This window comes from Cervus canadensis, chromosome 13 (assembly GCF_019320065.1).
Source record: "Cervus canadensis isolate Bull #8, Minnesota chromosome 13, ASM1932006v1, whole genome shotgun sequence".
Lineage (NCBI taxonomy): Eukaryota > Metazoa > Chordata > Mammalia > Artiodactyla > Cervidae > Cervus > Cervus canadensis.
The window spans coordinates 19,419,007-19,442,772 of record NC_057398.1 but is presented as its reverse complement, the minus strand read 5'-3'; the positions used below and the strand labels follow the sequence as shown (position 1 = coordinate 19,442,772).

The window sequence follows — 23,766 nt, the reverse complement described above, 5'->3', positions numbered from 1 at the left end:
GTCAGAGACCTCTGACCGACTGACACATACCTTTATCTTCCTAAAACCTAAACGATCTAAATACACACAACCTAACCTATGTCCCAAAACTCTGCACCAGTTTTTAATTGTCAAGTTCCCTTTTAAATTTCTTAATTGGCTCGTTATTTCATTTATCTTACTGTATCCTTATCCAGTTCCCTGAAAGACACAGTTAAGAACTGTTTACAAAGCATTAAATCATCCCATGACAAACGCTTCGGGCTAGCGCGGGCGGTGGGGATGGTGTGTGTCCGTTCAAACTGCAATGGTCTACAGTTCTACAGGCGGATTCCGCAAGTCTCTAGAAGAGGCAACCAAATTCGCCAGTCCCGCGCTACCAGGCAAAAGCTGCCTTTTCAGACGGGTCCCAAGTTGGCTCGGTCTCATTTCTGCAGCACATTAGATCCCTGGGGCAGATGGGGAAAGCAGCGGCTGGCGCGGGAGTCACCAGCTGCTTGCGCGAAGCTAACCACGTTAACCGGCCAAGGCCAGCCCGGGGCTCTAGCCCGTAGAACCGCGCGCGCCCGGGAAGGGGCGGGGCGGCCGTGGGCGGTGGGCGGAGCCTGGCGGCTGGCGGGACCACCAATGAAATCCTCAGCCGGCGCTGGCCGTGCGCGTGACGCTGCGTAGCGGGCTCGGAGGCTGGAGGCGGAGGGGTCGGGAGCTTTATCTTCGTCTGCGGTTGGGCTGGCTGCATTGCCGGCCTGGAGCATCAGAAGAGCGAGCGGCCCGGAGCTGACCTCCTGCCAGCGGGGCTGGGACAGCTTCTCGGCTTTGCCCTCCGTGGTGAGGTTCCCCGGCCCCCGGGCCATGCTCCTCTGTTCCCCTCCTCACTTTCCGCCTGGGTCCGCCCACCACTGCCTAAGAGGAAGGGGAGAGACGTGTCGGCTACAACTCCGGCCCCGCGGGCCTGGCCTTGCCCCGGGGCTGCGGGGGAGGGGGAGGCTCCGCGGGTTCTGGTCATTTTGGGGGTTGGGGCGGGCGGGAAAGTTACCTTGGGGCGCAGGGATGGCTGGCAGCCTTTTAAACCTTAGAGTTTGTTTGGTGTCCACCCTCAAATTCTGTGGCTTTTAACAAGCCATTGGTAAAGAAAGTTATGAATTAGAAGATATTTTATTCCTGAAAGAGCGATACCAAAAACGCACTCAGAGAGTCAGCTAATGATTGATTCGGGGGAAGAAAGTGTGGTAAATCTGGGTGCCAGAGTTTAATCTAGCTCATATTTTATTTTGCCGTATTAGGATGTAATTAAGTTTCTGTCGTTCTTAAATGTTAATAGGCATGCAGTTTAAGTGATATGTATATTCAGAAGTTATTTGTAAGCGAGAAACAACGGTACATTCTATTTTCCACGTTTGTATATGGATTAAGTGTATTGGTCACTTAATATTAAAGTGGATGCTTAGCTGTTTGAGCTATTATTTTTTCAGAGTCTGTTGAGTAGAATTCAACTTGAAGCATTTTTTCCCCCTTGTTTTAACTTGGACAGTATCGATGAATGGCTTATTAGGGAAGCTGTGGGTTGTCTAGGCATGAGAACGGATTTTACAAGGAGCTTTAATGCCTAATTATTTTAAAATGCACGTGTCTCACTGCATCACGTGCTGAGAGCTCGCAGAGATTTCACATTCTTAGGATAAAGATCAAAACATTACTGCCACTCTGATCTCCAGTTCAGTTTGAGCGGGTATTCTGGCTCTCTGGGCTCAAACCATACCAGCTTTATTTTTGTTTTTAGAAAGTTTCTCTTTACTATCTCCTGGTCTTTAGGATTTACTCCACCTCTCATTCTCTAATTTCCTGTAGTGTCAGCCCAAATATCTCTTCTGGAAACCCACCGAGCCCTGGTTAATCCCTCCCAGCGTTCTGTTTTCCTTTGCTTCAGTTCATTGTCAGCTGTAATGAGCTGCATTAGTTACTTCGACGCTCGTTTCCTCTACTAGCATTTCATGAAGGCTGGATTGGTCCATCTTATTTAGGTCTTAATTCTCAAGACTCAGCACCTTGCACAATGAAAGAGTTGGAGGAGAGGGGAGGGGACTTTTGAATGAAAAATATTCACTAGAGAAGGTTGTCTGTTTCCTTGGAAAAGGAAAAGGTTTTTAACAAAGGCTCAAAGTTCAAAGTGAAGTCTCTCAGCCCTGTCAGACTCTTTGCGACCCCATGGACTGTAGCCTGCCAGGCTTGTCTGTCCATGGGATTTTCCAGGCAATAATACCATAGTGGGTTGCCATTTCCTTCTCCAGGGGATCTTCCTGACCCAGGGATGGAACCCGGGTCTCCCGCACTGCAGACTTTACTATCTGAGCCACCAGGGAAGCCTCTTAAAAAAGGCTAGAAATTTATTTTTGGAATTTACCACTGAGGGTAAGTGCTTATACTGCTGTGATAGATCTGAATGAGAATTTGTGTTCTTTAGTTTTGCTGATTGACTTAATGACCTAGTTCTTTGATATTTAAATACAGTGTTGTACTAGGGCCAGCCTTTAGAAGGAAGGAAGAGCAAGTTTATGTTTTGAATTGTTAGATTCATCTGTAAAGTGTTTCTCTTTACCACTACTCAATCTGGGAGTGTTGTAGCAGAGTCTTCACCTAGAGTAGGTGTTCAGTGTTTTATAGATTTACCGGTTCTTTTGAAAGCTTTATTAATAAGAACACTGCAGACAGGCTAACCGAGAACACTTGAATTCTTCTTTCTAGCACAATACGTTTCAGTGGTTCAGTCCAATTTTTTCTGTTTTGCTTGTGTAAGACAAGTTAGATACTACCGCACTGAACATACCAAAACCAATGAATGATTGGATTCTTAAGGAATAATTGTTCAGTGTGTTGTATTTTTAAAATAGCTATTTAGTCAGCTTTCTGTCACTTTGGGTGTAAATGTTTCTATTGCCACTTACTGGCATGTGACTTTGAGTTGAGTAGTATTTCCGAATCGTTTGCACCTTTTAAAAGGAAATGTTAAGTGAGGTATGATCTGACACTGGCACCCAGCTCTGTAAATGTTACTGGCATGGTAAACGTGAGTGCCTGGTTCCTTTCTTGCTGGACCTCTGGTGAGTTTAGTCTTATGATCATGATTTTTACTTCCTCAGCTTATTTTGCAACCCAATTCAATATATTTCTTTGTCCTTCCTGAAACCAAGTGCAAGTAAATGGTAGCTAATAATGTCCCCAGATTGTGAAATAGCCTATGTCCCACCCTCTTTTTTTCATTTATTTCTCTCTCTTTTTAAGGTCTTATGTGAATTTTCCATGATATTGACTGTAGGTTACCTCTTGAGTCCTCTAACTTGATTTGGAACATTCCTTGCTCCTGGTTTTCCTCTCATCTTTCCTGGGCCTTTCTTTTATGCAGTTCTTTAATTGCCTTGTAGTATTGGGAAAATCATAAACCACTTTTAAAGTGGGATAATAGTAGGACTTCCCTGGTGGTCCAGTGGTTAGGACCTTTTCCCTGCCTGTGGCCCAGGTTCAATCCCTGGTTAGGGGGCTAAGATCCTGCAAGCTGTGTAGCTCGCCAAAAAAAAAAAAAAGCCTGCTGCATAAGTTGTTGTGAGGCTTAAATTAGACAAAGTTATGGCAAATGTTAGCTTTATTATTTTCTAAGTAATCTCTTTTCTTGACTTATGGTTTCTCCTGAGACTTCCTGCCTGTGCTTGGCCTTAGCTGTTGCTTGTATACCAATGAATCCCACATCTGTTTTCAGTCCAGGTTTGTATGTTCTTCTGCCTGTTGACCGTCATCACTTGACTGACTCATAGGCATATCATACGAACTTACCTACTCATTTCACTTCTCCTGTAGTTACTTAGCTTAGTGTCACACCCGGAGGCTTAGTTCAGAAACTCACTTGGGATCTGTATTTCCAACTGCCTTCTGGAATGTAGTAGCTTCTGGGTGGCTCAGTGTTAAAAGAATCGGCCTGCCAATGCAGGAGATGTGAGATGTGGGTTCTGTCCTTGGGTCTGGAAGATCCCCTGGAGAAGGGAATGGCAACCCACTCCAGTGTTCTTGCCTGGGAAATGCCATAAACCGAGGAGCCTGGTGGGCTACAGCCCATGGAGTCACAGAGTCAGATAGAACTTAGTGGTTGAGCATGCGTGCAGTCTGGATGTAGGCACTTGGGTGTCTCATAGATGCCTCAGCTTAATGTTTGTGACTTAATCTGATCTTTCTTATCTCTTCTTCATAAAATAAATTTGTTCTTTTAAGAAACACATGTCATTTGAGCCTTACTTTAGGCTTTTATCATTTTGTGAGAGCTCATTGTTCTCCCTGTGGTCCAGGAGGGCAAAATTTCCCCCTTCACCCTTCTTGAGTTCTCCCCCCGCTAGAATTTGCTTTTTTATTTTGATAAAATAATACATAAATTAACCTTTTATGAAAACTTTATTTTATATTGGAGTATATAGTTGATTGAACCCCTCTTGAGTTCTTGATACAAGGTAGATTAACAGGAGAAAAAGAATCTTTAATTCGTGGGCATGGATTACTCATGGAAACAGGACCTAAGAAGTGAGTGAAGGTGGCAGCTCTTACATGTTTTAGACCAGCAATAAATTAGGAATTCACTGGACAAAGAAACTTAGGTTTGGGTGCTTGATTAGTAAGAATCTTAAGCAAAGTTTGGGCTTGGGTAGTAAATTAGCAAAGAAGTGCCAGGTGTTTCCTTGTATAGGCCTCTGGGCCCTGCATTCCCCATCTCTGGTGATAAGGATGTCTTTCTACTTCCCCATACAGGGAGGGCACCTTTTACATGGAGATTTTATTTCCTGCTTTTAGGAAAGCAGGACAGAGAGGAGGGTCAAAGTCTGTCTTGACCACGGCTCTTTCTTCAATACAGTCAGTGTGCTATTGAGGCATATTTTGGGGCAGCCTGCCCTGGGCCCCAGCACTGCCAAGCTCTCCTTTCTCTTAACACATCCTCCATCTTGCTGCCTGAATCCTTACTAAAAGACAGATACTACCTCAGACAAATACTCAGTCACTCTCTTGTTTAAAAGCCTCTGTCAACTCCTTGTTTGTGTTAAGTTCCAGACTCCTTAGAATTGCCTCTGAGGGCCCTTGACTTTTGTCCTTGCCCTACCATTTCCCTTGTGTTCCAGCCTTTTCCTTTTCTTCCTTTTAGATTTAACCTAGATTTTACCTACTTCAGGAAACCTTTCCTAATTGCCCCTAAACTCTATTGGGCATGAGACTTGTATTCTCTTCATTATGTACGTACATCTCAATTAGTATTCTGTAATACTCCTGTAATTATGTTTTTATGTCTTTCTCCTACTAATTTTTCATTCCTTGAGGGTTCAGACTGTTGCAATCTTCTTTGTATCCCAGGGCCTGGTGTGTAGTAGACTTCAATAAAATGTTTGAAGAAATAGGTCTATCACCAAGGTCTGTACTTGTTCATGTTTTCAGAGTGCTTTTCATCTGGTTCTGTTTTGATGCCTGGCAAACTTCCATTTCTTTGAACTTTGGCTCTAATGTCACCTTTATGAGGACTTACCCAACTTCTCCAAGTGGTTGGTTATGCGCGAACAGTTAATGGGGTAGACCTTTGTATTATTTACGGTAAATCTCACATCATTGTAGAAAGAGATGCTTAAAATACCTGAATTTTCAGATACTTGATACCTATGTTTTGTGTCAGAAGTTTAAAAAATTGTTTTTCAGTGTTAAGATTTAAAAAAAAAAAAAAAGATTTTTTTCCTTGCCTTCTATGTTTAAATGGCACACCTTCTAAAAGGTGTGCCAGCATCATTAAAGTATAAATTTCAGGGGAGTTCCCTGGTGGCCTAGTGGTTCGAATTCACTGCTGTGGCCAGGGAAGTAGGGTCTGCTTTGATGAAGTGATGTGTTGGGGGACTCATAAGAAATGTAAGCTGTTTAACCCTAAGAGGAAAAACCTGTGCTTACTTTCTCCTTTCTTCCTGCTTCTAAAGTTTTCTTTATTGTTGTCTCTAATTATGCTTCTGGATGTCACTACTTTTTTCTTTTTGAAAATGGTGACAGGATTACCTGCCTCAGGGTTATTGTTAAGTTTAAAGGAGGTAAAATACACAAAGGTCTTATCAGAAAGTAGTGTTTATTCTAATTATTTGAGTTATTTCAGGAGAACGGTCTTTCAAGTTTGAGAGGTTTTCCAGTGAAGTAAAAATTGTAGCATTTGTTAGCAGATGTTTTTCATAGCCTAAGTTTGTTTTTGGGTCCAGAATGGCAGATGTTGATGAAAATCTTAAGCTCTAGAACAGATCATTTTTAGGTATATCCATACAACTTAAACCCCAAGCTGGTTTCTGTATTTATCTTTTAGTATTAAAATGTAAAGTTAGAAATGAACATGAGTTTCATTCAGCTCTCCATTCTAGCCTCTTGATGATTGTTTCATGAACATGTGAAAGGAAGTTTTATTTTCCTACAGTGTGAAAATGCTTGATAGCTATTAACTTTTTCAACAAATATGTATTAGGTACTGACTGTTCAAGCAGAGTTCTAGATAGTTGGATAAAGTGGATAAAATTCTGCTTTTCATGGGGATTAGTCTTTTCATGGGGTAGATAGGCAATTAACACTATAATGTATTAGCCCATACATGCTCTGAAGAAAAGTAAAGCAGGGGAAGTGATAAGACTAAGGTGGGTGTGAGTGTTTATTTTAGTTGGAGGTAGATACTAGTCCCTGGGGAGGGGACATTTGAGAACTTGAACCAAGTAAAGGAAGAATCTTTGAGGGTTCTGAGGGAGATGAGCCAGAGAAAGGCAGCAGCAGAGACCTTTAAGTGGGAATGAGGTTGGCTTGACCAAGAAACAGCAAAAGGCCAAAGTGACAGGAGGAGAGCAAGTGAGAACTGTCGTAGGAGGTGGAGGGTAGGGAGGTGAAGGCTAGGGAGCTGAATGGCGGATCATGGACGGAGGAGTTACTCGACCGTGGTGAGGACTTGAAACAGTTTCGGCGCTTAAAGGATTTTGAGGTAGGGCAATGATCTGCTCAGATTTACCTTTTAAAAAGTTTACTCTGGGCCCTGTGTGACCAGAAGGGAGAAGATGAAGAGAGACTAGTTTAGGCTACTACAGTGAGAAGTGGTGGTGGTTTAGATTGTGCTGAAGGTGGTGGGTGGGATAAAAAGATGTTAGAATGGGATATATATTTTGAAGGCAGAGTAAAATGGCCCTGCTCTTGGCTTGGTTAAGGGAAAGTAAAGAAGGATAATTTGGGATTTTTTGTTTTTAATCTGGGCAAAGATTGACTGCTAGTTCCAGTAACTGAATTACGAAAGATGGAAGAATGGAGTTGGTGGGAACATCAGTAGTTCACTTTTGGTCCTGTCAAAGTTCGAGATGCCCATGAGACATCTACCTACATAAAGGGGTCCGGTAGGCCTTTGGATAGGAGTCTGGATCTCAGGGAAGTCTGGGTCTGGTGAGGAGAGAAGGGTATCATAGTGAGTGAACTGGTGGTGATCAGAGGATTAGCCACTGGAAATTAGAATTATGGACATGGTGCACTTGTTGGTATCAGTAAGTTCTGGGGGAGGATTTGACTGGGACATAAGAACAGCTTTTTGGAGAAAGAAAGAAGTCTAGGAGCTTGGAGGCCAGGAGCTTGGGTCTAGGAACATGGATGTTGAAGTAAAAAAAGTGTGGAAGAGTTAATAGAAGGGAGACAGGAGGAGTGAGTGATGTATTCACATTCTTAATAAACGAGGGGAGTGATCAGGAAGACAATACATACAAAGAGAAGTATCAGGTGTGATAATCTGACTGATTTTAAGAAAGGGAAGGAGGAACAGTGACTTGGAAATAACAGGAAATGAGGAGGATAACTTCCTCTCCTGTGTTATTAATAATAGAAGGGCAAGAAAAGACTGTGATCTCACATATAAGGGCAGTGATTCATGCCGGCACCTAGAAACCACTTAGAATTAATGACAGTTTGAATTTTTAACTTTGCAGTAGCTGAAGTAGCCTGCCTGTGTCTAGATTGGTAAGAGAGTGGATTCACAGTCCCATCGAAATGAATAATCAAAAATTCATCTCTCCTTCGTCTCACCTGGTTAGAAGGAGTTTCCTTGCTTACACTCTTGCCCTCCTGTGGTCTGCTCCGCACACAGAGACTGAAGGGATCTATCTGTGTAGAGAAGGAACAGCTGAACTGAATGTTACTGTAATTTCCTTCCATTTTCTGCCGCAGCAGTCATGTACTGTTACTGACACGCATGGCAGGACGAACTCAATTCAGACATCTCATAATCTTGGATTTGGTCAAAATTGAGATGGAGCATAGGTAATAGTTTTCCTTCCTAAATTCTGTGTGTATGACAGTAGCAAAGTTTATTAATGTTTTCTTGGAAGCCATATGATGCTTGAGCTGCATTTGAGAAAGTGTGTAATTATGGAACTCTGCCCTCATCTAGCACCTATTAAGAGCAAACATGTAGAATTTGAGGGACAATACAACTTTATATTTGTGTCATGTAGCATGCAGGGCGTAGATATGTAGGGATTGCATTTACTTAGTTAATTTTTTAAACTAGATTGTTAATACACAGCGGAGTGCCAACATTTTATTATCTTTGTGTGTGTGTGCAGTAGTATTTAACTTTCTAGGTGAAGGATTCAGGGGTTGGAGGATTTACGTGACGATGCAGTGCAATAGAGCAGAGACATTGACTACCTCTTTGTATTGTGATACCACATCTTGAGCTTTCCCTGCTGTCTTATGGGTCTCTTTTCCTGCTAATGGAGGAAATTGAGGGCAAAGATACTGGTATAGACTATGACATAAAGGTCTTTATGAAGAGTTAGTGTTTTCTTGTTTGGCTCACTCCGTTGATCTGTGGCAGTGTAATTGTACAAACTCAGTACTTGTGCTTTAGCTTGTGAAGTTAGGCTTTACTCTCTAGGTTGATGGTTCCCAGTCTCATCACCAAGGACTCCTTTCAAGTTTTTGCTATTCTACACGGTACTCAGGCTTAGATATTTTTCCCCTTTTGATCTGTTTAACAGCATTTGTTTGTCAAACTTGTTTTTTTTTTTTTTAAACCTCTTACTGATTTCTCACTGAGTTGATACAGTCTCAAGCCACAAGCAAAGTGACATAGTTAGCCTGTATTGTTTGCTTTATGTGACAAATGTGTAATTGTCTATTTCAGTTTATATTTGAAATATCCAAAGTAGCTTCCCCAGACCCTTAGTCTAGGGCCCCCCCCCCCCCAATTAAGAGCAATTGTCAATCTTATTGTTGAGTAGAAGGTGTAAAGCTGTTAACAGTGAAGATGGTGCTCATTGGTGGTCTTCCATTGTAGATTTTCCTCTTGATTCTCTTAAGTTTAGAGAACTGTATCGTATTACTCAGAATAATTGGTTGTGGTATTAACTGATACGTCACTTTCTGTAATAATATATACCTATCATAGTCCAGATACTTCCCACTAGATTTGGGGAATTCAAAGAGAAAATACCATTTAGTCCCTGTCTTTAAGAAGCTTATGCTGAGTGGAAGAGGCAGATAGTATTGCTGAGTATCTTCGTGTGACAGGATACACAAGGTGTATTTGGGCCACAGAGGAAGGTGAGGTGATCAAAGAAACCTTAGCAGAGATGAGTCAAGGCCACCTGCTGACTAGAGAGAGGCTGGGGAATCCAGTAATTCTGGTTTTGAATCTCTATTCTGCAGTTCTGAGTCCCTGTATGAAACTCAATCACCTCCGTAAACTATATTTTGAGACAGGAAAGAGTATATAGGAAGACATGGTAACCAAAGACAATACTGTGGGAATAAAATAGTTGTATTTACTTTAAAGATTATATTGAAATTAAAATAATAATACATGTAAAACATGTAAGGACTCAAAAGTAAGAGTCCCTATTTTTAATTCCACATTGTTAACCCCTGTATAATTAATTCCTTTTTGAAACATCTTGGTTCTTTTTGCATCTTTTCTTTCTCTCTTCTTTGTCCCTGATTTCTACTTCTTCTTGTCTTACTAGCAGGCTTCCCTCAGAGTTTAGTTGTCAGTTCTCTAATCTTTGGCGTTGGAGAATTAGATGTTCTTCTGGCTTCCTCTGTCACTGTTACACAAATGATTTTAAATTTAGCAGTTACCCTGACCTCTTCCCTAGGTTTCTCTTCTTAATTGGATCTATTGTTCTCCTAAAATTTCTACTTGGTATGTTGTTGTTTAGTCTCCAGATTGTTTCCATGACCCCTTGGACTGTAGCCCACCAGGCTCCTCTGTCCATGTGGTTTTCCAGGCAAGAATACTGGCGTGGTCGCCATTTCCTTCTCCAGGGGATCTTCCCGACCCAGGGATCTAGTCTTCTCCTTGACAGGTGGATTCTTTACCACTGAGCTACCTGGGACTGTTCCATAATTCTGCTTCATTTGTTTGATTTCACACACAAAAAATAGAAGGGAAGTGATCTAGATTTGTCAGATTTTTGCTTTGCCCAGCATTGATATTTAAGAAAACAATCAAATTCAACATGTACTCCATTTTGTATGTAAAGGGCATTTTAACATAACTGTTTTTTTTTTGTTTTTTTTTTTAATTTTTTTTTTTTTTTTTAGGCGGCGCGGCGGACGGCGGCCCGAGAGTAGCGCCCGCGCTGCGGCCCGCGGGACCGCGCCGCCTAACATAACTGTTTTAAAAGACCATAATCTTATGATTTTAAAATAATGTAGTGAATACTTTATTATGTTTTGCTTTAGAGTGCCAGAAACTTTTATGTAGATGAACACTGCTTTGGAGTAAGCATATTATAGTCTTGATATTGATCTGCCTAAAATTTGATTTTGATTATGTTTGTCAGTGCTTAAAATGGCCCACTACTGCCTTAAAAAAGTCCTAATTTGTTAAGTCTTTACAGTTTGACCCCAGCTCTTTTTTCAAGTCTTTTTCTATTATCAAGTTAAGGGAAAAAATCCAAGCAGCAGGTGATGTTTGTAGTTTGGATCTGATCCAGGTTCAGATCTGATCCTGCCAGTAGCTTTGTGGTCTTGGACAAGTTACTGTCAGGAGAAGAAGCAAATAGCCCTGGAGCTGCTCTGGTGCAATCGGCTAGGCTTTGGAGTTTCTGTGGGCAAGCCTGGCACTTGACAGCTAGGTCTTCAGGGTAATCTGTTTAACATAAATGGTTTCACTGAACATCAGCTTTAGACAAGACCATTCTGTCAACATGATAGATCAAGACAGGAATAAGACCATGTAATCATCATGGTTGCCCACGTCACAGAGAATCCAACATCTCCCTCCCCAGTCTACTGGGAATGATTGTTGCTGTTTCGCTAGTCACAGCTTTAGCCACCCTCTAGTCTGCCTCCTTGTAGAGAAGATTTGTTGGTATACCCAATCATCAAACTGTCCTAACTTTCTGATAACCCTCAAGCCGGAGTGAACTCCTGCTTCTTTGGACTCTGCGCAAAATCACTTAGTTAGATCCCAAGCCCTAAATAAGTCATTTTGAATATTCTCTCCCTGAGATGCCCCACAGTTTCCCATGACACACATTCCTAATAAACTCGTCCAGCCGTTGGTATGTTCTTAGTGTATGCGTGGAAGGCATTGACCATAACTACCTGGAACCTTGTTTTTTATCATATGTGAACCAGGAGTAATAATAGGATCTTTTTTTTTTTTCTTTGACAGAATTTTGAAGATTAGACAGAAAACTTAAAGCACCTAGCAGAGTCCTGGTAATTAGTAAAACTCAACAGAAGCTTGTTTCTTGTCCTCTAGCAAAGTAGTCTGATCAGTCATGGGCCCCTGAGCAGGGCTTACAAGGACCTTGCTTTCACCCTTTCTCACCCGTGGAGTGCTCCGTTCTCCTCCTTCAAGACTCAGGTCACATACCTTCTTTCCTATGAAACCTTTGCACCTCTTAATGATCTCTTCTGTCTCTGCACTTCAGGTATGTATCATTCTTACCACTGACTCGACTCTTTATTGTGTTCTATCCTGTGGCATCTTTTAACTTACCCTTTACTTAATTCTTATTTTTTTATGTACTTAGGCCTTGTTTGTTCAATTTTTTTTTAAGAAGGGGGGCTCCGTTTTGAAACCAGCCAATGATTTTATCAAGACTGATTTCTTCATATTTGTTACAGTATCTTGTACTCAAAAAATGTTTAAACGTGATTAAAAGTATAACAAAAGGAAGAAAATATATTATTTGTCACCTCCCATTAAATTTGGTGATATTATGAAATTTACCTATGCCATACCCTTAAAGCTTTTTATATTTTCTTTGCTAGACAGCACGGTAGTGGGTGAAGAGAAGATGTCTCTAAGAAAACGGCTGTTGAAGTCCAGTAACCATGCTGAGGAAGAGGAAGAAGGCCAGAGAGACTGTACAGAGGAGTCACAAGAGACACCTAGTAATGGTGAGGCTTTTACTTTTTCTGAGGTGAATTCATGAAATAGGGAGCAAATTTAGTGTTCCCGAACAAGGATTACCATCTCCTTAGCTCTTAACTGGCTGTGCTGTGAGGCATGTGGGATCTTAGTTCCCCAACTAGGGATCAAACCTGCATCTCCTGCAGTAGAAGCTTGGAATCTTAACCACTGGACCACCAGGAAAGTCCCTTTTAAGCTCTTAAAAATGGATGTGCTGGTGGGCACTGTTAAGTGCAGAGGAGAGAAAGAAATTAAGGAAATAGAAAGGAACACTTCGATTTAGTTGCCAGTCAGAGCCGCTTCCAATACTGCTTGCGACACTGGTGTGTGAATTGCTGCCCCTCTCATAATAGAGGTGAGCTTTACTGATGAAAGTGGAGTTTGCAGTGTATGATTTAGTTCTATTTATTTGGTAACAAAGAAACTAGAAAATAAGCCCTTTTAAAGTGATTCATTGAACATTTTTTGGGTATCTATTATGTTTTAGACAGCATTCATTCATTTTATTCATTTCTTAGCTCCCTAATTCCTATCAGTATTTACTGGTGTTCTGCTAAGTGTCGCAGCTACAGCAGTGATCGGCACAGATGTGTTTGCCCTTGTGGAGCTCCAAGTTGAGTGAATGAGAACCCCTCTCCCTGTTTAACATAATTAGATTATTAGAAATAAGTGCTACTAATTACTCTTTTAATAGTTGTAATGAGCATAATGAGCATAGTTAGCAGGGTACATAACCTAGGTAAAATTCTTGGGGGAGAGACAGATGAGGGAATTTTGTTAGTTCTCCTGTCCAGGTTTGCTTAGCATGAATACAAAGAAGACTGACACAGTACTTGTTTGTTAAGGTCAAGGTTTATGCTTAAGACTGATAGACTGGTAAACACAACTTCACTTGATGTCATCTATTGCATCAGGCTATTTATTTTTGCTGTGACATTTGTATAGTTTTGATTTCAATGAGGATTTGAAATTTGAAGCTTGTTTGGTTAACGAATAAGTGTGGAACTTTTTGAGATGGGTTATCTTTGGCATCCTGAGACTTCTTTCATAAAGAAAAGCTTTTGCTTTTCCTGTTCAAATTTAATTGTAAATACAGTCACTGGATCAGGAATATAAATGTTGTTGCTTAAGTTTGCATAATGAAGTTTATTGGTTATTGGACTCTTAATTAGCTATTTATTTATTTATTTAAATTAGCTATTTATGAAATACTTATATTGGTACATGAGCTAGTTTTAGTGTAATTATAAAATGTGAAAATTGTGCAAAATGGTAAGCCAACATTGTATAGAAACCTTCCCCTTTCATGATTTAGGGACTGGGTGCTAACTCACTTTGTTTTTATTGAAACTTTCTGCTATCAGATGATTTTCTCTCTATGTCCCCCCCCTTTTTTTTTTTAAAATAACGTGTTTAAACATGTATAACTTCTACATGTTTTCAGCACACCTTATTGTCTTAGTTCAATTAAGTTTTAATTGGTTCAGATTTTAGTGCAGATAATGAAAATTGAATTATTTAGCCTGAAGCAAGAAGTCTGAGCTCCTCCCTGTTTTAATGTAAGTAATGCCGATCTGAAAATAGTTTTTCTCCGTTTACTTTAACATTGATTCACTTTGGGGAGCAAGCAGATGGGTAAAATGTGGCTTGTGAATAGTGAGGGCTTAAAGAACACCATGCCACGCCTGTCACTGTGGCCTGCCAGCTGGGACCAGGGGTATTTGCATCACCTGGGAGCCTGTTAGAAATCCCCATCGCACACTTAATTGAATAAAAATTTTGTTTTACTAAGATCCCCAGGTGATTCCTGTGTAGGTTAAAGTCTGAGAGACAGCTGTTAAGAGTAGCAGTTCTCAGTTGGGATGTGCTATTAGTCAGAGTTCTCCAGAGAAGCAGAATCAATAGGATATATACACAAACACGAAGAGACTGGCTCAGATGGAGACTCTGATACCCAGACGTAGGATTGCTGGATTCTGTGGTAGCTCTATTTTAATATTAGAGGAACTGGCATGCTGTTTCCCCTGGCAGCTGCACATTTGACAGTTCTCCAGTGGCACACAAGGGTTCCAGTTTCATCACATCCACCTGTGCTTACTTGTTTTGTTTTTGGTTGGTTTGTCTGTGCTGGGTCTTCGTCGCTGCAAGGGCTTTTCCCTAGTTGCGGCCAGCAGGGGCTACTCTCTAGTTGCTGTGTCTGGGCTTCTTTTTGCGGTGGCTTCCGTTGTTGTGGAACACGGCTCTGGGGTGCACAGGCTTCAGTAGTTGCAGCTCCCGGGCTCTAGAGCACAGACTCAATAGTTGTGGCGCCTGGTTGCCAGTAGTTGCTCAATAGTTTCTCCGTGGCATGTGGGATCTTCCCGACCAGGAATGAAACTCATGTCTCCTGCATTGGCAGGCAGATTTTTTACCACTGAGCGCCCAGTAAAGCCCTGGTTTGTCTTTTTAGTAGTAGCCATCCTAATAAGTATAGGATGATAGCTCACTGTGGTTTTGCTATGCATTTTTCTCATTTAGTAGTATTGAGCACTTTTTTATATATCTGTTGGCCATGTGTGGATCTTCCTTGGAGAACTGTCCATACCCTTTGGCCATTAAAACTTTTTTTGTTGTCTATTTTTTTTGGCTACGCTGGGTGTTCATTGCTGTGTGTGAGTTATCTCTAGTTGCAGCGAGCAGGGACTACTCTTTAATTACAGTGCATGGGCGTCTCATTGTGGTGGCTTCTCTTGTTGCAGCTTTAGAGCCCACAGGCTTGGTAACTGTGGCACATAGGCTTAGTTGCCGCATAGCATGTGGAGTCTTCCCGGACCTACACTGCACTGTAAACTAGTAAATGTGCCTTAGGTCTTAAAAAAAAGACAGGGTACATACATTAATTTAAAAAGCCTTTAATTTAAAAAGCGCTAGGCATAGTGCTGAAGACTTCTTGCAATGCAGTGGGTGCATGTTTTATCCCTGGTCAGGGAGATAGGATCCCACATGCCTGTCGGCCAGAAAGCCAAACAGAAGCAATATTGTAACAAATTCAATGAAGACTGTAAAAATGGTCCACATCAAAGAAAAAAGGAATCTTAAAAAAACCGTATTTAAAAACAATGCTAACCATCATCTGTTTTTCTCAAGTTTTCTTCTTCCAGTAGTAACATGAAAGATCACAGAGCACCATAACAAATACAATAGTGGAAAATTTGAAATATTGCGAGAGTTGCCAGACTATGACAGAGGCATGAAGTGAGCAGATGCTGTTGGAAAAAATAGTGTTGATATCTTTGCTCAGGGTACAGTAGCTGCAAACCTTCGATTTATAAAAACAAAACCAAAACCCTGCGATATCTGCAAAGCACAGTAAAATGAAGTATATTTGTATTTGGGTCTTCTTTAATGTCTTTTTCAACAATGTTTTATAGTTTGGAAGTTTTACACTTTTAAGTTATTTCTGAATATTTTGTTCCTTTTGCTGCTATTGTAAGCGGAATTTTCTTAATTTCATTTTCCAATCATTTGTTGCTAATGTAAAAATACAGCTTGTTTTTGTATATTGATACTGTATCCTTCAACCTTACTGAACTCATTTATTAGCTGTGAGTTTTTTTTGTGTGTTTTATGCTATTTTCTATATACAAGATCATGGCATCTGGACATAAGAGTTAGTTTTATTTCTTAATTTTCAATCTACATGCCTTTTGTTTCATTTTCTTACCTAAATGCACTTGCTAGAATTTCTAGTAAAATGCTGAATAGACTTGGCAGGAGTGCACACTGGGCATTCTTGGGTTGTTTCTGATCTTAGGAAGAAAGCTTTTAGTTTTTCCGATACTTAACGTTAGCTGTGGGTTCCTGCAGGTACCCTTTATCAGGTTGAGAACATTCTCTATCTTTCTATTAATTTATAGATAGTACCTATTCTTCACTGCCTTTTATTTTGCTACATTGTTCATTTGATAGCTGATTAATGAGTAAAGGTAATATGATAACTGGGGCTTCCAAGGTGGCTCATTGGTAAAGAATCTGCCTGCCAGTGCAGGAAATGCAGGTTCAGTCCTTGGGTCTGGAAGATCCCCTGGAGGAGGAAATGGCAACCCACTCCAGTATTCTTGCCTGGAATATTCTATGGACAGAGGAACCTGGCAGGCTACAGTTCATGGAGTCGCGAAGAGTTGAACATGACTCAGTGACTTGAGCATACATAATAATAGCTACTAATAGTTTATCATATACCAGGCACTATTTTAAGTGTTTAACAAATATTAACTTGGTTAGTAGACTTCTAGTTTCATTTGATTTTAGGGTTCTTTGCGATACATGCATAAATGTTGGAACAGAGAGAACAACCTGCCTTACGTAAAAATTGAGAGTCTCTTGGCAAAAATATATGAAAAAAAGTGAATATTATTGTTACTGTGTAATTTGGCACCTTCATTCAGTTTATGCATCTAATCATAAAACTGACTGGTCTAGGTAGAGCTTTGATCAACTAAGTAGATTGAGAACACATTTTTCCCCCTTAGGGTAAAACCAAAACATGTTTGTTTTAGAAAGTGCAGATGAACAGAAGTTCAACTGTCTGTGATTTTTTCCTTGGCTGTATTCCTAGAAATTGTTTTTATTTATTTATTTTGGCTGAACTGGCCCCATCAGGCAGCATGCAGGGTCCTAGTCCCCTGACCAGGGATTGAATCTATTCCCTCTGCAGTGAAAGCACAGAGTCTTAACCACTACACTGCCAGAGAAGCCCCTAGAAATTGTTTTTAGGTCAGTGGGAATACATGCTCATAAGATTTTTGGGCTGAGTATTGCTAAATCGCCCTCCGGAAGTATTGCACTCCCGGTAGCAATATGAGAGGCTTATTGCTTCAGCCTTTCTTCAGTCATGGATGTTATAACCTTTTGAATAAACTCTGTGGCATTTGAGAGATGACAGATTCCACTTTACTGAAAAAAGGCTTTGTACAATGAGGCATAATTAACAGCAGCAATAAAGTTATTGAATATTAAATAGTACTTTTTATAGCTTTTAAGGTCAAAAGAATAGTTAACAGTCCTATGTTAAAAAAAGGAATTAAATAAATACAGTGACTAAATGGCATAGGAGACCACCTGCAGTGGGAGTAGGCGGAACATTGCTTTCAAATGGAGGGGAGTATCTCACAGAGGAAGTATAATTTCAGTTTGATCTTTGAGGAGGAAACTGGGAAGGGGCTTTTAAGAAAGCCAGGTAGAAAGGAATGGGTTTCAAAGGTATAGAGTTAAGACTGTACAGTGTTATGTGTGTGGGTTTTGTTCACTTTTGGAGAGGATTGTGGGGTGAGAAGGTAGTTCAGAGATGGATTTGTGGTGTTTTTATTTTTCTTTTACGGACAGGAGGACAAAATTGGAAAGGCAGAAGGAAATCAGAGGAGTTGAAATCAGGAAATCAGGTTGGAGTCTGACTAACTGTATATGCAGTCGTTGACTGACTGACTGGGTTGGTTCGGTTAGTGAATAGGTTGTTCAATAAAGTTCTTGGTGAAAATGAAAAATATGTCTTATTTTTACTTAAAACCGAACAAACTTCTTGGTAAACCCAGTACCTGTGTGTGTGACTTACAGCCGTCAGACGTACTTAGATTTTTTTTTTCTTAGGCAGAACCAAGGAGAGCAACTGTTAAAGTATTCTTTCATTAAGTTCAGGAAGGTATTCGTTTATCTTCTTGCTGATGGTGCTGGCTTAAAGTAGATTTAGGAAGTCCCTGCTATATAATACATGAGCTGGGAATTTTTTAATCTATGTCAAACCTTCTAACATTTCTATTAAAAGTTATCTCTGTTGATTTTAAAATAACATTATATGATGTTGTAAAAGTTTAATGGTAATAGGACCAATTCTCTCATTGCGTATATGGGCAGCCCATACAGTTGATACAGGTGTGGTGACAAAAAATAAACCAGAGTTAGCTCTGGTTGAGTAGTATAGTTCAGGGTTATTTCAGTTATAGGATAGAAATCTGTTTATAGCTTAAAAATTATAGACCAGATGAGATTGGTACATCCACTTATTGCCTTTGCAGTTTACCTATAATATACCTTTAAGATTTCAATCTGTTGTCCTCATGATAGATTGGGGCTATTACCTCTTCAGTTGTCCTTGTTGAAGAAGTAAAAGACAGTTTGATTTAATTAAGAAACAAATTGCTGAACTGTGCTTATTAATTTTAAAATTTGAAGTAATATGTGCTCTTTTTTTAAAAAATCAAATATTATAGAAAGTTATAAAGTAATAATTCTTCCCTTAAGTAATCATGTTTTGCTTTTCTGTTTTTTCCTACTTGTGGGATCATATTTGGGATCTTTTCTGCAATTTGCTTTTTCTAAACTTAGTCTTTTTAATTCAGTATATGTAAGTGAAATTGTCTTAAAAGTGTCTGTGTAGCATTTCTGTTGCACAGTGAAAATTGCTCAGTCTGACATTTTGCAGCCCCATGGACTGTGGCCTGCCAGGCTTCTCTGTCCATGGAATTCTCCAGGCAAGAGTACTGGAATGGGTTGCTGTTCCCTTCTCCAGGGGATCTTCCTGACCCAGGGATCGAACGGGGTCTCCTGCATTGCTGTCAGGTTCTTTACCGTCTGAGCTACCCAAGAGCCCTGTTGCACAAGTGCTTAGTAATTTGACTTGTCCCTTTTGGGTGGACATCTGGGTTGCTTCCATGAATTTAGATTATAAAAAGTGCTGTAGAGAACATTCTTGAAACCATGCCCTTGCTTACTTATACTTGTAGGATACAATCTTTAAAGTGAAATTGGAGGATCAAAGATTTTTTTCTTTTAAAATTTAGATATTACTGTCTTTCTTAAAAATGTTATACCAGTTTATGGAGAAGGAAATGGCAACCCACTCCAGAATTCTTGCCTGGGAAATCCCATTGTCAGAGGAGCCTGGTGGGCTATAGTCTATGGGGTCCCAAAAGAGTCGAAAATGACTTAGTGACTAAACACCAAAAAAAAAAAAAAAAGTTATACCAGTTTATACTGCCATCTATATTGTTTCCCTGTACTCTTGTTAATATGTCTTGCTAATCTTTTTTTAAGCTTGATAATTTGAGGGGTGAAAAACAGTATCATATATAGCATAAATTTGTTCTTATGACTTATGAGGCAGAAAACTTTTTCCATATATTTATTATATTTTTTCTTCAAAAGCCCTGTCTGTTATTTTTTGCCCATTTTTATTCCCTATCAGATGGCTGTTATTTTTCTTTTATTTTTGTGAAGAGTTCTTTCTATATTAAGGAAGTTACTCCCTTTGACTATCATGTACTATGAGTATTTTAACTGTTTATCTTTTGACTTTGCTGATAGTGTGCATGTTAGTTTTTATGTAATCACATAATTCTTATATTGCTTTTAGATATCTTGTCATGCTTAGAAATCATCCAAGATTATGAAAAAGGAAAATGGATGATTTTTTTTTTAAGATTCAAATACTTGATTCATCTGGAATTTATTTTTAATAAAAAGTGAGCTGGGATCTAATTTTACAGTTTTTTGAAATGGCTACCCAATTGTTTGAACATTATTTATTAAATCTCCTTTTCTGTATAATACCTATCACCCTCATTTCTAGTTCAGCTTCCATTTCTCTGCAGTAGTGTAGATGTAACTAGTAGAGAATTTTGAAAGGTTTTTTGAGGTCAGTGGAGCAATAGAGGATTTAGATGAATTATACATTTTTTTTAAAAAATCTCCCCCTTTGCTTCTGAGATTTATAAATGATTGATTCTTCCAAGGACTGTTCCTAAACCCATCCATCCTGTGCACATAGAGATGGCTTTCCCATCATGGTTTTAGATTATATATCTCTCTGTGGAGAGCAAGGTGAAGTTGGGATGAAGGTCTTCTGTGATATAGTCAATGAGAAGTTTTTAGAAAATAACCAGCATTTTAAAGTGAGTTTGAACTTCTCTAAGAAGTAAAAACCTGCTAGTCAGTGCCTACGCATTAGCTAATTCTGTACTTTGCCACAAGGGTACAAAGAAAACACTAGCTAAAAGAAGTGAAACTTGAAAAATGGTTATTAGTCACTACCTTGTACTCCTTAGTCATCTTTAAGAATTTAATCACTATAAGTAGCACCTGATTTTTTAAATTGTAACTAATTAATTTTTAAAAACTTTTTACTTTGTATTGAGGTATAGCCCATCAACATTGTTGTGGTAGTTTCAGGTGAACAGAGAAGGGATTCAGCCATATATATATATATACACACACACACATACATACACACACACACACACACACACACATACACACACACATACATACATATATACATACATACATACATCCATTCTTCCCCAAGCACTCCTCCCATCCAGGCTGCCACATAACATTGAGCCAAGTTCCAAGTGCCATACAGTAGGTCCTTGTTGGTTATCCATTCTAAGTATAGCAGTGTGTACATGTCCATTCCAAACTCCCAAACTGTCCCTTCCCCTGATCGAAATTTCCCCCGGCAACCGAAAGTTTGTTCTCTATAAGTTTGTGAGTCTGTTTCTGTTTTGTAAGTAAGTTCATCTGTATCACATTTTAGATTCTACATACCAGTGATATCATAGGCTATTTATCTTTCTGACTTAGTATGATAAGCTCTAGGTCCAATCATGTTGCTGCAATTGGAATAATTTCATTCTTTTTTATGACTGATCAATTTTTTTTTTTCCTGATCTCTACGGCTAGAGATCAGAAGATGGGTTTTACTTCAAGTTCATTTATTTACTGGCCATGGGACTGTGGGCAAGATGGTTAGTGTCTTTGAATCTTATTTCTTTGTTTTGAAAATAGAAATGACACCAACTGTCCTTTATTTACTTACTTGTTTTTGGCTGTGCTGGGTCTTTGTTGCCTCACGGGCTTTTCTCTAGTTGCGGTGAGCAGGGGCTACTCCCCAGTTGCAGTGCGTGGGCCTCTCTATACAGTGGCTTCTCTTGTTGCAGCTTCTGGGCTCCAGAGCACAGACTCAGCAGCCATGGCGCATGGGCTCAGGTGTGCCTCTGCACGTGGGATCTTCCCAGATCAGAGATCAAACTATGCCTCCTGCATTGGCAGATGGATTCTTTACCACTGAGCCACCAGGGAAGCCCCAACTATCTTCTTATCTCACTGGGCTGTTATAAAGAATAAACGTAATGAGGTATGATCAATACTTTATAAATATTGAAATTTTGCAGCAAGTTTTTTTTTTTTTTTTGCCCTACCACGTGACTTGCAGGATATCTGTTCCCCAAGCTGGGGTTGAACCCAGGGCTTGTCAGTGAAAATCCAGAATCCTAACCACTAGGCCTCCAGGGAACTCCTGGCAGCAAGTTTAACGAGGATGAGGATTTAGAAATTTGGAGACCATAGTGACTCCAGAAAAGGAGGAGTTACAAAAACAGGTTGGGGATGAGTTACTAGTGAGAAAGTGAAGATAGCATACATAACTTTTCTAGGGCATTTATTAAAAAGAAAAGAATAGCATGGTTGGGTCACAAAAGATGAGGTTCATTGGAAAGAGCTGCCATTTGTTTCCAAAGGGCATTGTTTCCAAAATTTCAGTTATTTTTAATTTTGCCATTATCTCTGTACTGTATATACTGTTAGAAAATTTCACTGAAAAGTCCTCCTCCTAAGCAATAAATTCTGTGAAGGCATAGGCTTGTTTCAGTTACATATTTGTGTCTAAAATGTTAAGTAAACATGTACTACTTGACAAAAATTCACAGATTTGATTTTGAGTACCACTGATGACATCCATATCATAATTTCAGCAAATTTTTAAAGACTGCATTGGCTCTGAGTGTAATGTGGGTGATATAAATGAGTCAATGTGTTGAATGATTTGAACAGTTTCTCAAAAGACATATAAAAAGGATCAAGGCAATAGTTTAAAGGGTTAGTCTTGAAAAAGAGATGGGCTACCCTTTTCTCTGACTTCGGAGTAGTGGAGAAGAGGATTAAAGATAGTGAACGTTAAAATACAAGACATTTCAGGAGTTGGTACCTAAGGTGATCAATTGAAGATAAGGCTGCCTGGTAAGGTTGGGACTTGAAAAAGGTGGAAAATGTTTGGATCTATGCTTGTGATGAATGTTACAGAAATTCATCAAGAGGCAAAAACAGATACTACATTTTTTATTACAGGCCTGGTTAAGACTTGACAGCATCAGTTTATATAGTGGACCTATTTTCTATATTATTTCTGCAAGGTGTGGCAATTCAAAATCAGAAGAAGCAGATAGACAATATCTGGGATTGGGATATGGCTTGGCAGGTCCAGGAAATTGGTGGTGGTGATAAGGAAAGGATGGAAATAATGACAGAGGGTTAGTAACTCTCAGCTGGGTAAGAAAACTGGGAAAGCAAGAGAGTAATTTCCATCAGAAGAAAATCTGTTTCCTTATGTTTCTCTTTAGAGCAATGAAATCTTTTCTAGAAATTGTCCAACAGACTTCTCATGCCTCATTGGCCAGAACTAGGTTATAAATTATGCTGTCTTCCCTTTGCCTCTTTACTCTTTTCTACCCTATTTAGAGTCCATAGCATCAGCCTCCCAGGGCACAATCCAGCGGCTCCTGTGCTGTCTTGTTCCTGGTAGGGTTTGGTATGGTTGGGTTGGGCAGCACTGATAGGAGATCCAAGGGCAGAGAGTAAGAAGTGTTTTTGTAACATCAGTTCCCTTTGGGCTGGGTAACCATCACTTCTGTTCAGTTCTTTCCAAAGTGTTCTCTTTGGCTTTCCTTGGCTTTTCAGGATGAGCGACTGAACTGCACTGACTGAACAGCTTTCTGGTTGTGTGTTCCTAGCCCTAAAATCTACGCCATCTTTCATTGTTTTTCTTAAATTTGTTGACACATTTATAAAAAAGTTCCTTCTAGACTCTTCTCAGTAAATGTAAGTGGGCCATCTCTAACTGAGTACTCATACCCATTCTTGAATCAGTCTCTGGCAAGGGGACTGAAACACATGCCCTTGTGAGGGAAGCACCAACCTTGTTCACCATAGTCACATGTGATTATAAAAAGTAACTGCATATCTGTTAGCTGGACACAGTAAATTTAGCCCTCTAGAACAGAAGTTGTTACACACAACCACTTTCATTCATTTATGCCTGTAGTGCTTCTGGACTATATGGCTCCCACAGCCCATTACAGAAAAAAATTGCTGATCCCTGATTGAGGACTATACTGTTCAGTATGGTCCAGTTGAACACTTGAACCGTTGCTAGTCCGAACTGATATAATACTATAGTTGTAAAATACGTACCACGTTTCAAAGACTCACTTGCACCTGTTTTTACTTTTTCATGTGGCTCCTAGGAAATTTTAAAGTACATA

At 39.8% G+C, this 23,766-nt stretch overlaps 1 protein-coding gene across 4 annotated transcripts in view; it reads left to right on the top strand.

The window, feature by feature from the left end:
- The first annotated feature begins 654 nt into the window (after positions 1–654).
- The window catches only part of SOAT1 (sterol O-acyltransferase 1), a 66,258-nt gene continuing 43,146 nt past the window's right edge, over positions 655–23,766 (top strand). Inside the window, exons 1-3 of one of the 4 annotated variants that reach the window (XM_043485433.1) lie at positions 669–807; positions 11,669–11,715; positions 12,274–12,402. In XM_043485433.1, the coding sequence (XP_043341368.1) occupies positions 12,300–12,402 (103 nt within the window). In that variant the 5' untranslated portion in view covers positions 669–807; positions 11,669–11,715; positions 12,274–12,299. The other 3 variants (XM_043485434.1, XM_043485432.1, XM_043485431.1) reach the window with 3 other exon arrangements.